This window comes from Microtus pennsylvanicus, chromosome 21 (assembly GCF_037038515.1).
Source record: "Microtus pennsylvanicus isolate mMicPen1 chromosome 21, mMicPen1.hap1, whole genome shotgun sequence".
Taxonomy (NCBI): domain Eukaryota; kingdom Metazoa; phylum Chordata; class Mammalia; order Rodentia; family Cricetidae; genus Microtus; species Microtus pennsylvanicus.
Window position 1 is genome coordinate 28,471,943 of NC_134599.1, and position 13,990 is coordinate 28,485,932.

A 13,990-nucleotide genomic window follows, 5' to 3' on the forward strand; every position below is an offset into this window, starting at 1 on the left:
GAGGACAACCTGTAGGCCTCAGTGCTCTGCAATGTGGGTCCTCGGAATAGAACTCTGGTCAGCACATCCTCTGCAATGTGGGTCCCCGGAACAGAACTCTGGTCAGCACATCTGGCAGCAAGCACCTTTACCCACCAAGCCTCCTTGCTGGCCCCTCATGTTTTATTCTTGCTCCTGATTGGTTAGTGGTGCTATTTTGAGAAGCTGTGGGATCCTTAGGAAGGAGGGTCTTGCTGATGGAAGTTCACCAACAGGGACAGGGCTCTCAAGATAATAGCCTATCTCCTACCTCACGTCTTGTTCTCTGACTTCTGGTCTGTCATGATCTGAATGGGGGCTCATCACATGCTCCCGGTGTCAAGAACTGCTCTGCTTCCCTGCCATGGTGGCTGAAGCATTTTGAAGTCATGAGCCAAAATGAATTTTAAGTTATTCTTGGTATGTATTTGGCCACAATAATGTACAAATAATCAAGACATATAACAGATTCACACATGAAACTCATTTCCACACTTAAACACTGTATATACTTTCTATATATCTGTTTTTCAATCAAATTGTTTAAAATGTGTTGAACACACTAACTCAAGTGTAGAGCATGTTATCTCTTCTTGTTTACTAATAGAGTTATTTAAGACTGGCTTTTTATGCAGTTTCTGCTTGCTGGGAAATACAGAACACTTATTGCCTTTAAAACAACCAATGCAGTGGCTTTACTAATTACACAACGATCACAAACCTGATTCTGTAAACCACGACGAGGTAGAATTTGGATTGACAGTCTCAAATCGAACCACTTGGTTGAAGTCTCGTCCTCTGCTGACCCCAACACAAACCAGAGGGTACTCCTGTTCAGGGACCACCAACATCTCAAACATCTGGAGTGGACACGGCATCGGAAAGTCTATGTGCTGGAGAGACACACACACAGGTTGAGCAGAGGGACCAAGGCCACATCCTCCAGGAGCAGCAGTGAGAGATCTGAAGGGATTTCTGCTCTCAAGACTGCTTCTTGCTCCAGAAACCCAAAGTGTGCAGATAAATCTGAAGTACAAAGTATCTTTACTAACATTAACTTGAAATCACACAGTATTTGGATACTAGTGCTAGAAAGAAATCTATCTCATCTCTCTTGTGAGTGAGAAAACGAAGCTCAGGAGCCGAGTGACTAACGTCAGTTATACTCGGTTGCTTTTCTTACCATGAGCAAACATGGAGGAAGACGAGAAATACCAGCCCACACGTGAACGAGAAGAGAAATCTAGCCTCCCATCTCAGGGGATTTCATCAATACATTAACTTTGATACAATGCCACTCTAACTTTATATAAATTTATATAACTTTAAATTTATTTATTTATTTTTTTTAAATTTATTTTTATGTTGCTATAAAGAAAACAAACACATTCCCAGTTTGGAAATCTGAAAATAGTAAAAAAAACCCCCACTAACTTCATTAATAATCAGAGACAAAACAACAAAATATGTCCATATCCACCAGAATAACTAAAATAAAGAACAACAAAAAGAATGATAGGCAAGTGAAGGGCAGTGGGGACAGATACTGGGACAGTCACTTTGGCTAGATACGCTGTCTACCAATGTTGAACACTTGTGTTAAGACTCAATACTTGAGTGGATCTACAGAACAAGGTCGGCATTCTCAGGAGACTACACCAGAGTGTTCATGGCAGCTGTTTAGAAGAGCTAGAAAACATCCAATTGGCTGCGAGCAACAGCAGGGATAGAACACTGAGGCCAGCAGAGAGTGTGAGGTCTCCTAAACCGGAGTTACGGATGGTTGTGAACGGTCTGCGTCCTCTGGAAGAATAACCACCGATTCAACGTTCCAAACCTAAAACTGTCTTATTTTTAAAACATTTAATTTTTAATGATGTGTTTGTATGTGTGTACAGGTAGCTCAGGAGGCACAGAAAGATGTTGGAGCCCATGGAGCTGGAGTTACAGGAGGTGCTAACCACCTGATACGGGTTTTGAAAACTGAACTCACGTCCTCTCTAAGGGTAGAACGTGCTCCTAATGACCATCTTCAGCCAATTCTTCCATATTTATCATCAGGTAATTTAAAGACATTAAAAAACATCCAGATGTGGCTAAGACTACAAATGTAGCAAGAAAATGATATTTCTGGGTCTCTCGCGCTCTCTGTCTTTTTTTTCTGAGCATGTAAGAAGCCAACTGTTTTGACTCCCTGTAATAATCAGGCTAAGTGCATACGTCGCTAGCAGCATGGATTCCTGACTTAGACCTGGGCCCTGCACCTGACTTACTCTAGCAAACAAGGTCTTTAGAGTGAGAGAGTGTTGCTGGGAAGATCTCTAATTTAACCTTATTTATGATAAAACAAAAAAACACTCAAAAACACAGCCCAATGATGCAAATATTGCCAGAAACACCACCAAGGGGAAGGACATAGAAAGCAAATTTAATGCATCTATCTAATAGACAGTCACAGCATAACAACATTGAGAAAAATAAATATCAAAATGTACAGTGTATAGAAGTCACACAGCAGACATAGAAATGTTAGGAAAAGGGTGCAAGGCAGTCCTGCAGGAAAGGTCAGTGTACACTGACCTCGTCTAGGAGAGCTAGCCACAGGCTTCACCAGTCAGTCAGAAAAGCCACTGAGGGGAAACCTGTAACTTGCTGTGTCTTAGAGCACATGTTCCCTACTGCATGCTTTGTGTGTTGTATGTGTGTGGGTGTTGTGTGTCTATGTCATGTGTGTTATGTGTGTGTGTGTAGGCCAGAGGAGGATATCAGGTGTCTTCTCCACCATTTGATTCCTTATTCCTTTGAGATAGGGTCTCTCACTGACCCTGGAATTTGCTATTTCTCTGACAGGCAGACTGGCCAGCAGCCCCAGAGATTCCTCTCTACACCATTCACGCACTGGAGACATAGTTGGCTTATACCCCCCCCTTTTTTTTTAAATGAGGAGCCTCACTGAGGGCCTCATGCATGAACAGCAGGAACTCTTATTCACTGAACCATGTCCCCAGACCCTCCTGCACTTCCTAGCTCCTTTAATGGGGAAATGGTCTAACACAACAGAAAGCAACCCACGGATGTCATCCATGCTCAAGTGTGTGTGGGTAACCGATACGCTGAAAGTGCTTTCGTTGTACAGAGGCAAAGAGTGAAGGAAGGAAGGGAGTAGTTGAAGCAGAGTGAGGGAGGGAGATAGGAAAAACCAAACTGTACCAGCATTCCTCCTCCACCTAGGAAATACTTTTTCAAACTAGGCAAGATAAAAGAAAGGCTGAAGAAAAAAACAACATATACAATTTTGCCTCAAATAGGCTGTATGCTCCAGGAAATTAATAAGGCTACTTTCCCTTAGGCTTCAATTTAAATAATTTCTATTGCAGTGAGATTATTTTTGGAATTACTACTGCAAAAGGTTTTTAATTTTTCTTTAACATCAATGAAACCAGAGAGTAATATTCATGTGAGAACTAAAGCTGGCCACTGCTGTCTGTAGACTTCAGGTGACAGAAGCCAGTACCCAGGACTCTGTGACTCCAGCTATCTGACTCTGATTATCCACAAGGACCAAATGCTCATGAAATACGACCACACAAGAGCAAATAAAACAACTGAAAACTTTACTTGGCGTAACTTTTATACTATAAAAAGACCCCCCCCTTTTGTTTGTTCTGAGACAGGGTCTCATTACCCCAGACTGGCCTTGCAATCCTGACCCTCTTGCCTCCATCTCCCATGTGCTAGGATACAGGCATCACTGTCACAACCAATTACACCTTCTTGAAAGTATTTCAAAGATGAACTTTTAGTGAAAGATCCTATAGAAACTTAAACAAAAGCCCCAAGTTCTCCTGAGGTCAAGGGAAGGCTGGACTTCTTCCAGTCCCTCACTGCTATACCCTATCTCTCTGGGTTCTTGTACAACTTACATGTGGCCAACAATGTAGCTTTTAAATCTACCACGCAACCCAAAAATTACCAGAATTGAGAATTACCTGAAAAAAAAAAGTCTTATCTTAAAGAACAGAAAAGCTCATACTAAGGATACCACTAATGCTTACCTTAATTAACATAAATTTCTGCATTGGCTCTACCCATTCCAATAGAACAATGCTAGTCTGAAGTGCCCCGCACAGGTATTTATGGCCCGTGTAAGGATTTCTTACTGAAAAGGCAAAAAAGTAACATCAGTTTTCTTAGTATATAAAATCCTTACAATAATAGTTATATGCTTCCCTTCTTCCCCCTTATAAAAAAAAGATTACCAAGAGCTCAAAAGCAGGCTGCCTGTTTGTCCCTAATTACATAGAAGGGAATGAGAACTACTGTCTCGGGAGACCCAGCACGTGAAGGACTGCCGGCTACGTGCACAGGTGGTGTCATGTGAGCAGTGCAGGGAAGCCAGCTGAGGCTGCACCATACTGAAGAAAGGTCCAATGTGAACTTGGGGAGAAGCTGTCAAATGAGAGGCTATTCAAATGGAGCAACGTAAATTTGGGGGAGAAGTTATCAAATGATAGGATATTCAAATGGACCATCGTGAACCTGGGGAGAAGCTGTCAAATGAGAGGCTATTCGCCGGGCGATGGTGGCGCACGCCTTTAATCCCAGCACTCTGGAGGCAGAGGCAGGCGGATCTCTGTGAGTTCGAGACCAGCCTGGTCTACAGAGCTAGTTCCAGGACAGGCTCCAAAGCCATAGAGAAACCCTGTCTCGAAAAACTAAAAAAAGAGAGGCTATTCAAACCCAGGTGGCTCACAGGGTGCTTTTGACACTGATGTACAGAGGCTAAAATGCTCGGTTTCTAAAAAACAAAATATTTACTTATCCCCTTTTTTTGTTAGACCCCTTCTATGGTCACTAAAAAGCATAACAACTAATCACATTTTATAATAAAAAAGCTTACAAATAATAAAACAGAACTGCCTCAGGGTTTTGAGCTTTTCTTACATTTAAGATATAGTTAAATACATGGAAATAAGGGATTTTACGAAAACTGTATAAAGGACCAAATCCATTAACTTCATATAGGCTAAATGGCAGAGGAACTGAGGGGCAACAGTACCCAGCTAACGCCAGCAGAAAGCCCAGATAGAAAATCAGGGACAACAAAAATCTGGTCTCTCTCCTCACACAGAGCCAAGTCAGTTGAGTGATGGGTTAGTTGCCACTCAAGGAACCAAGTCCACACAGCAACCCTGTCACTGGCTCTGGTCCAGCAGTTGCTCTTATTTCTTCTGAGCTTTCTGCCCAGCCTCTGAACCTGAGGCCTCAGCCTCCAGAGTCTTCCCCATCTTGTCTGTCTGCACTGCTCCTGTCTAGCTCAGTTTGTACGTGTTAGTGTATAGTAAGAGTTCATGTCTGCACTGGTCCTCTTCTGTTCGTAAGAATCCGGCTAAGGTGGGTATTCGGCACTTAGCATGGAAGTGCTGGTATTCACTGCATCTCATATTTATGCCACGCTGTTCAAAGTGTCCTCGTCAGCTCCTCAGTTAATTCTTCTGAGGCCCAGGCCAGTAGCCTTTCGTAGCCTTCCCACACCTGGCACTGTAATGACAGAATGCCACTTCCCTCTTACAGCAGTCGTGCCTTAAGGGGTGGAAACCATTTGGCCTTTCTTGTTGTTATGTGCAATAAGAAAACGAGTTGTTATAAGGGTGCGGGAGCAATTTAGTTCAGAAGTGTGTGCACAGGGGAACTACAGTCTTCATATCATGAACACATGGTTCACCAGTACAGGCATGAGTACAAGCTGAGCCAGGGAGTGAACGGTAATTATCCACTCACAGGGAACATGACACGCTTGTTTTCTGTGTAAGTCACCCCACCAACTCCATCCATCACAACAACCAACAAAGTTTGCTAAGCACCTGCTATGTAGGTGCTGTACTTGTCTTAGCTTACACAGACACAGAAAGGCCAAGAATGCTGCTTTACTTCAGGGCCGAGGGGAGCTAAAGCTATGCCCTATAGGACATGAGCCCCGCAGGGTTCCACTATGCTCCGCCAAGCAGGAGTCTACTTACCCACACAGCACTTCTGACACCACTTGGTTTCGGGGATTTTTGCTGATACAGCAAATTTCCTAAATTTGAATGGAGAATATGTTAGCAGGCGGCAAATATACATTGCAATAATGATGTTAAAGACCAGCGGGGAAAGCAAGAGCTAGACATTAGTTCTGGGGATTCTCCATTAAAGTAAGACTACAGGGGCTGGCCAAACAGGCCAGTGGGGGAAAGAAAGGACTCTGCTATCAAACCTGATGACTGGAGTTTAATCCCTGGAACCCTAGTAGTGGACGGCTGTCATCTAATTTCCTCAGCATGCTGTGGTATGCACGCATGACACCACACCACACACACCACACACAATAAATAAGTAAATAATATAGGTAGAAGGTTAAAATACATTAGATCCTTTTCTCAGGGCCTCCCATTAATTCCAAAAGGATTAAACTTTTAAGTTTAAACAAAACAAAACCATGGAGTAGTTTGAATACAGAAGAATATGACCCTAGGGTTTTTAAAAATGTAAAACCAATAGACTACAATACAACACACACACATGAGCGTTCCAGTCTTAAACTGCTGCATCAGGAGCCTGGTTCACCAGAAAGCACCAGTGACAAAGTGGAGAGAAGTCAAACACCAGGAGACGTATTTGCAGCACATCAATGAATTACGTTATGTAAAAGTTGTCTTATTGGGCTGATGGCTCAACAATTAAGAGCATGCATTGCTATTCCAGGACCTGAGTTCCAATCCCAAAACCCATACCAGGTGGTTCACAACTGCCTGAAACTCCAGCTCCAGGGGATTTGACACCCTCTTCTGGCACCTGTGGGTACCTGCATTCAGATGCATGCACACACACTCACACACAAATAAAAATAAGTCTTAATTTTGTTTGTTTGTTTTTCAAGACAGGGTTTCTCTGTTTTGGAGCCTGTCCTGAAACTCACTCTGTAGAGCAGGCTGGCCTGAAGCTCACTAAGATCCGCCTGCCTCTGCCTCCCAAGTGCTGGGACTGAAGGTGTGTGCCACCCCTGCTCAGCTTCCCACTACATCTTAAAACTGCATTTTAACTTTTTTCGAGATGGGGTTTCTCTGTGGCTTTTGGAGCCTGTCCTGGAACTAACTCTTGTAGACCAGGCTGTCCTCGAACTAGAAGAGATACGCTTGCCATTGCCTCCCAAATGCTGAGACTAGTTTTATTTCATTTTAAAAATTGTATGTGAGTTCAGGGGCTTGCAAAAGTCACGAAAGGTGTCAGACCCCAGGAGCTAGAGTTACAAGTGGTTGTGAATTGCCCAATGGGAAATAAACTTGGATTCTCTGCAAGAGCACTACATGTTCTTAACACCCCCACCCCTGGGGGACCCAAGCCATTTTTCCAACTACCTACCCATTAAGACACAGTCTTATAGCCTTAGCTGACTTCCAACTCACCATGTAACTAATACTAGCCTTTACCTCCTGATCATTCTGCCTTTATCTACTAAGGGTTGGGTTTCAGGCATGCGTTATGGTAACTGGTTCCTAGATAACGAAGGTGAGAAAGGAAGGAAATATCTGTAGGTATTTCTGATGCTGCAAATTAATTATAACAAAATTCCTAAAGCAGTAAGTTAGAGGTCAACTGCAAAGAGAGGGGTTAATCTTCCATGGAAAGTTCTTAAAGGAAGAGGCAGTATCTTATTCATGTATAGTGTCTCATCTGTGCATGGAGACACTTCATTTACAGTCAGTAAAAATTGGAAAAAGTAAACACAGCTAGATGAAAAGGCACTATAATAGTTAAGTAGACAAACAGCAGCACAAAGTGATAGTTAAAAGAAAAATTATAAGCCAGGCAGTGGTAGCACACGCCTTTAATCCCAGCACTCGGGAGGCAGAGGCACACAGATCTTTGTGAGTTCAAGGCCAGCCTGGTCTACAAGAGCAAGTTCCAGGACAGGCTCCAAAGCTACAGAGAAATCCTGTCTCGAAAAACTAAAAAAAGAAAAAGAAAAAATTACAAATATAGCTGTTACTATATTAACTGAAGCCCAAGTCACAATTCTGAAAAATCATGAAAATGCCTAATTAAATTTAATGTATCTATTTCAAGACAGAAAAGCCTAAGTTTTAAACAGCTTTCATCAGAAGGCTATGGAGAAATAAGCTTGTCAGGACCGGAGAAACAGCTCAGCTGTTAATGGCACTTCCTACTCTTCTGGAGGACCCAAGTACAGTTCCTAGTACCCATGCTGGGCAGCTCACAAATTGTTTGTAACTCCAGCTCTAGGGAATCCAACGCCTTTGCAGGTACATGTACATACACGCACACACGCACGCACGCACACTCGCACACTAAATAAAGTCTTTAAAAAGACATCTGTCCACACTGTAAACTCAGAAGTTAACAACAGAGCTTCAAGGAACCTGGAAACTAAGGGTTCTTAACATTGGTTTTACAATGAGTCTTGCAAAAGAAGACTGGCTATATTACAGTTTGACTTAAAAGGCCATTCAAGAAACAAATGAGGACCACTATTACAATAAAAACGAGAGCTCAGCATGATTAAAAATGCAGAAAGTACAAAAGCAAAACTCCTCACCTCCAATTATTCTCCAAATGCAAAAAACATTAATTCAATAATCATTTTGATTTTCCAGGCTTAGAAACTGTACTTTGAAAAAAAGTCACTTTATGTAAGTTAACACAAACATATTAAGAGCAAAGGCAATGTACGTAATGTATGATTACATAAAAAATTAGTTTTGCCGGGCGGTGGTGGCGCACGCCTTTAATCCCAGCACTCGGGAGGCAGAGGCAGGCGGATCTCTGGGAGTTCGAGACCAGCCTGGTCTACAGAGCTAGTTCCAGGACAGGCTCCAAAACCACAGAGAAACCCTGTCTCAAAAAAACCAAAAAAAAAAAAATTAGTTTTATTTTTGCAGAAAAGACAAAAATTCAGGAAGAAAATGTTCATGTAATTAGAAAGCACAAATTACAACAATTTTAGAACAAAAATATGATAAATAAGCCCTTGTGAACGTACACCACAACATGATTTTTTAATGAAAAATTTCTATTAGCTCAAGCCTTCTCCTTCTACAGAAGAAAGGTTTTAAGCATGAGATCTCTAAGGACAGAAACACAACTCAACAGTTACCTTGGCAGTATTCTATCGGGGAGTTTATGTGCTGGAATTGCTACAGGTAACTTTTGCATCTGTCTTGCATAATCAAAAAGCCCTGGTAAATTATGGGAATAAAGCTGAGAAGCTTTACCTGTGAAGAAATAAACACAACGTAAGAGCGAATAACAGGCATCAAGGATTGGTTAAGATGCATAAAAGCCAGACTTACCAGATATTGATAGTAAGCAATTGTTCATCACGTATAACCATGTACACCTGCGAGGGAACAGCTGCCAACACACAAAGTTTACAGAGTTACATACATGTACATGGTGCTGTGCGAGCTGAATGTCAAGGGCAGTTCTCAGGCCTTTAAAGTGTGCTCACAGGACAGCAAAGAAAGCTAACGGCAAACAATCTAAGTTTGAACACAGCATGATTAACTCGTCATTCTGTAATGAGGGACTATGTAAACCCAAAGAGAATAAAAACATTTTAAATACCATCTATTCCTTTCTTTTGGACCTGTGTTAAATGCTTAAGTCTCTCCTGTGAACTATTCTTAAAATGTACTTATCAAGTACTGAAATGTATGAATGATATAGAAGAAAAGTAACATAATGTAGAACAAGAGGCACTGAAAATTAGTTTTGTACAGGAGAAAGGCTGCAAGCGACCATGATGAAAATTTGCAAACTACAAAGGCTGGGGTAAGTGGAAGCTGAGAGAAAATATGAGCATCCATCTGTCCACGCAGTGTTTGAGAACTGGGGAACAGCTCAGGACCCTTGGTGATAGTTGAGTATTGGGGCAAAGAAAAGCGAATCAGTATGCTTTAAAGGCAGAATCGGCTGGTCTCACAGAGACTTTTCACCAACAAGTGTGAGCAGTCTGCACAGTGGCTGCTGGACCACAGCATCACCATGACCTGGGCCCGTGTTAGACATGCCAGCTCTCGGACCTCATTCCCACCTACTAAAGCAGTAGGCTGAACACTTTTAGTACCTAAGAAGACTGTGACAGCCACTCATGTATGCAATTAGGTACCCTGACTTAACAAGCTTGTTGGCTGGGCTTGCTCTGGGCAATTCCTACAGGGCTTTCCAAAACGGACTGGGATGAGGGTAGGGAATAGGAAGAATGGAGAGATGATGAAATACATCAAGGCTCTAAGGACATTACTACATTAGAACACAAAGTCATAAGAAAGTGGAACAACAGAAGGGAGAAGCAAAGCAAATCCCTTATTAATACAATTTAAATAAATAAAGCAGAAAGCTTGCATTTCACTTATTTGGGAAGTGCATTCTTGAAATACTCTCCAGTCAAACATTAAAAAATATGGACCATGTACCTATAGCTAACTATGTCTTAAATCCCAATTTTAACACATATTTTCTACTCTATGCTTTTCACTAAAACACTGTACCTCAAGGGGGAGTTTACTCATCACACTGAGAACAAGAGGCAGAGAAAGGGCAATAACTTATTCTAGACCATAGGACACTGACTTTTATTTAATCAGTGTTGACCTATGGCAATTTTTACACAAATACATACTTAGAAGTCCTTCCTAAGTGCCAAACATAGGACGACATTTTCTAACTACTAATATAATCGTATAGAAAGTGCCAGGACAAGACATAAAGCCTTTTACATTTCAGCATGGGTGTGGGGCATTTATACCTAGCTTTGAGTGTTGGATTTCATTTTGGAGTTTTTTTTAAACTACCTTAAAAAAAATCTAAAGGTTTTCCACATGATCAATGCTTCCTTTAGTAAGTTAGGTTCTGGATAGAATAATCAGTTTAATGAAAGAACATAACACTTAAGAAGAGCAGGTTCAATATTTTGCTTAGATTCACACTTTCTTGATGACTATGTGACTTCAGTAAACTTATTTTAGTCTTTGCATCCCCCCCACCCCCTGAGACAGGGCTTCTCTGTATAGCTCAAGCTGTCCTAGAACTCACTCTGTAGACCAGGCTGGCCTAGAACTCAGAGATCCGCTTGCCTCTGCCACCTGAGTGCTGGGATTAAAGGTGTGACCCACCACTGCCCAGCTAGTCTTTGTATTCTTATGTGGAAGATAGATAGAGCATGTGGGGCTGGAGAGATAGCTCACTGGTTAAGAGCATGGCCTGCTCTTGTGGAGGACCTGGGCTCAATTCTCAGTTCTCACACAGCAGCTCACAACTGTTTATAGCTTCAGTTCTAAGGCATCAACACCCTCTTTTGGCCTCTTTGGGCCCTAGGCACACACGTGGTGCACAGATACACATCCATGCCAAGATGCCCACACTCATAAAGTTTTTAAAAAAATTTAAAAGGTAGGTCTGAGCTGGAGAAATGGCTCAGCAGTTAAGAGCACTGACTGCCTTCCAGAGGTCCTGAACTCAATTCCCAGCAGCCACATGGTGGTTCACAACCATCTGTAATGAGGTCTGGTGCCCTCTTCTGGCCTACAGGCACATATGCAGACGGAACACAGTACACATAGTAAATAAACAAATAAATCTTTTTTAAAAAATTAAATGGTTCAGGGGGGATGGGTATATAGCTCAGTGGTTGAGCCTTTGCCTAAGATGTGCAAACCCTTGGAGGTTTGGTCCTAGCGCCACAAAAAAGAAAAAGAAATGTGAGAAAGACGGCAATGTTTAGTTTTGAATAGTTTATTACTATTTGCAGATTTTCCTCCATTTTCTGTATAGTGAATTCATGACACTAAAACATGTGAGACTGATGTCCTCGCTCCTCTCCCTCTTACTTCTCTAAAACCGCACTGTCACGTGCCGTTCTGATAGGGGCCTCTCATGAGCCTGCACACAGAACCTGTCTTTCTCTATGCTAAAGACTTCTCCAGGGACGCCTAAGGTGGAGAGTTAGGGTGTGAAGTCTAGTCTAGCTTGCAGCCCAGGCTAGCCATAGGAGGTCTGTGTAGCAAGTGCTCTTAACCACTGAGTCATTTCTCCCAACCTTTGCCCAGACTTAACAGGTCTTTCATCTTTGACCACAATCTCACATTTCCAAAGCACAGGTCTGGCCACTAGCTGGGGTTTGAGAGTTTGTTGTCACTGTTCTAGACTCACAGTCTAGAACACTCCTCCCCACCCACACTACTTTACAGCTTCATCAAAGGTCCACCCAGCTCTCACAGGAGGAACTGGTGACATTCACTGCCTCTCTCCTGTGCTCATTCCTAGAGTGATGTCAAGGTGGGAGTACTGGGATCTGTCTTGCATGTAAGTGTAAACTTCCCAGGGGCAGGAGCCAAGCCTGGAGCTCTGTCTTCAGTACGTAGTAAACGAAAGCTCATAGAATGTTTTATGAATAAAAGGAGTGTCAACTATAACTGAAACTTATTTCTAATATCTACTTAATTAACAAGAAAAATACAGAAGGTAGCCTACCTGTTCCATTGATGTTTCATGAAGTTCGTTGAGATTAAGGGTATAAATGCCCTCTTCAGCACCAAATATTAAGTACTGATCTGAAATAACAGACATTTCATAGCTGATTTCAATAAACAAGATACTTTAAAAGGGTTATAGTATCTAAAATTTAGTAAATATGTGTTACCTCTGAAAAAGACTATAATTTTCAAGTTTTAATACAGAGAAGAAATTAGATACTCATAAACTAAGTTATATATAAATGTTAGTCTCAGCGCAGTGAGGAAAGTACTGTATGAGGGAGACATAAAGAGGAGCCTGTTAGACTCCTCACTCACCAGAGGGAGGGACTGACTGGCAGAGTCTGCAGCTACTTTCTCTAGAGTTCCCTAAAGAGAGGATCATGTGCAAATAACAGGGTGAAAACTAAGAACTAGCTCAGATTAAAAATGATCTTTACACATGTGGTGGTTTGAGTAGGAACGGCCCCAGAGGCCCATCTACTTGAACACTCAGTCACCAGGGAGTGGACTAGGAGGCATGGCCGTGGAGGAAGTAAGTGACTGGGAGGTAGACTCTGAGGCTTCAAAAGCCCAGTCCAGGCCCTGGCTCTCTCTCGTAAGCCCTAACATAAAAAACACAGGATCCTGGGCCTGGAAAGGCAGAGGAAATAACAAAATAAAGCAGATACTGAGGATGTAGCACAGTAGGTAGAGTGCCTGTTTAGTATGGGTAAGGCCCTGGGTTTGATTCAGCAGCACACAAACCGGACTTGGTGGCATAGGCATGTAACCACAGACTTAGGAGGTGGAGACAAATGAGCCAGAAGTCCATGGTCATCACTGACTAGATAGGAGGTCTGAGGTCAGCCTGGGCTAACAGCTTGGTCTAAAACCAAACCAAACCCACCTAACCCAACCCATGTCCTAATTATTGCTTGCTAAAAATTTAATTAAAACCTGGGTACAGCAGTGGTTCTCAACCTTCCTAATGTTGGGGCCCTTTAATGCAGTTCCTCATGTTGTGGTGATCCCCGACCACAAATTTAGTTTGTTACTACTTCATAACTGTAATTTTGCTACTGTTATAAATTGTAATACAAACAGCTGAAATGTGACCTCCACGGGGGTTGTGACCCACAAGTTGAGAACTACTGTTTTAGACGGTAAGAGAAACTTAGCCAACGTCCTATTTAATTGTTTTGAAGATATTAAAAGCAATACAGTATGATCTTCTTTGGGCTGAGCAGAAGTAGTCTAAGAACAACCCAGAACATGCAGTCAGAAAGCAGTGGCTCAAACCAAGCACTCTTGCACCAGCTGCCTGGGAGCAGCACAGCCGAGTGTACGTGAAGACTGATCTTGGGGTTTAGAAGGATGCGTACATATTTGTCTTCTTACACACACTCATCTAAGAATGCTCCCAGGTGACTCTGGGTATTTTACACAGCTAACGAGGG

At 42.3% G+C, this 13,990-nt stretch overlaps 1 protein-coding gene across 9 annotated transcripts in view; it reads right to left on the reverse strand.

The window, feature by feature from the left end:
* The window catches only part of Map4k3 (mitogen-activated protein kinase kinase kinase kinase 3), a 157,088-nt gene that overhangs the window by 11,854 nt on the left and 131,244 nt on the right, over window positions 1-13,990 (reverse strand). For all 9 annotated transcript variants that reach the window (XR_012908771.1, XM_075955677.1, XM_075955676.1 and 6 more), the window contains 6 exons: window positions 12,550-12,629; window positions 9,369-9,429; window positions 9,173-9,290; window positions 6,039-6,097; window positions 4,074-4,177; window positions 740-911 (listed from right to left, as the gene is read on the reverse strand). Coding sequence is in view for 8 of the 9 variants with exons in the window: in XM_075955677.1 (XP_075811792.1) it covers window positions 740-911; window positions 4,074-4,177; window positions 6,039-6,097; window positions 9,173-9,290; window positions 9,369-9,429; window positions 12,550-12,629 (594 nt within the window). In the remaining variant the exon portion in view is untranslated. The remainder of the gene's footprint in view (window positions 1-739; window positions 912-4,073; window positions 4,178-6,038; window positions 6,098-9,172; window positions 9,291-9,368; window positions 9,430-12,549; window positions 12,630-13,990) is intronic.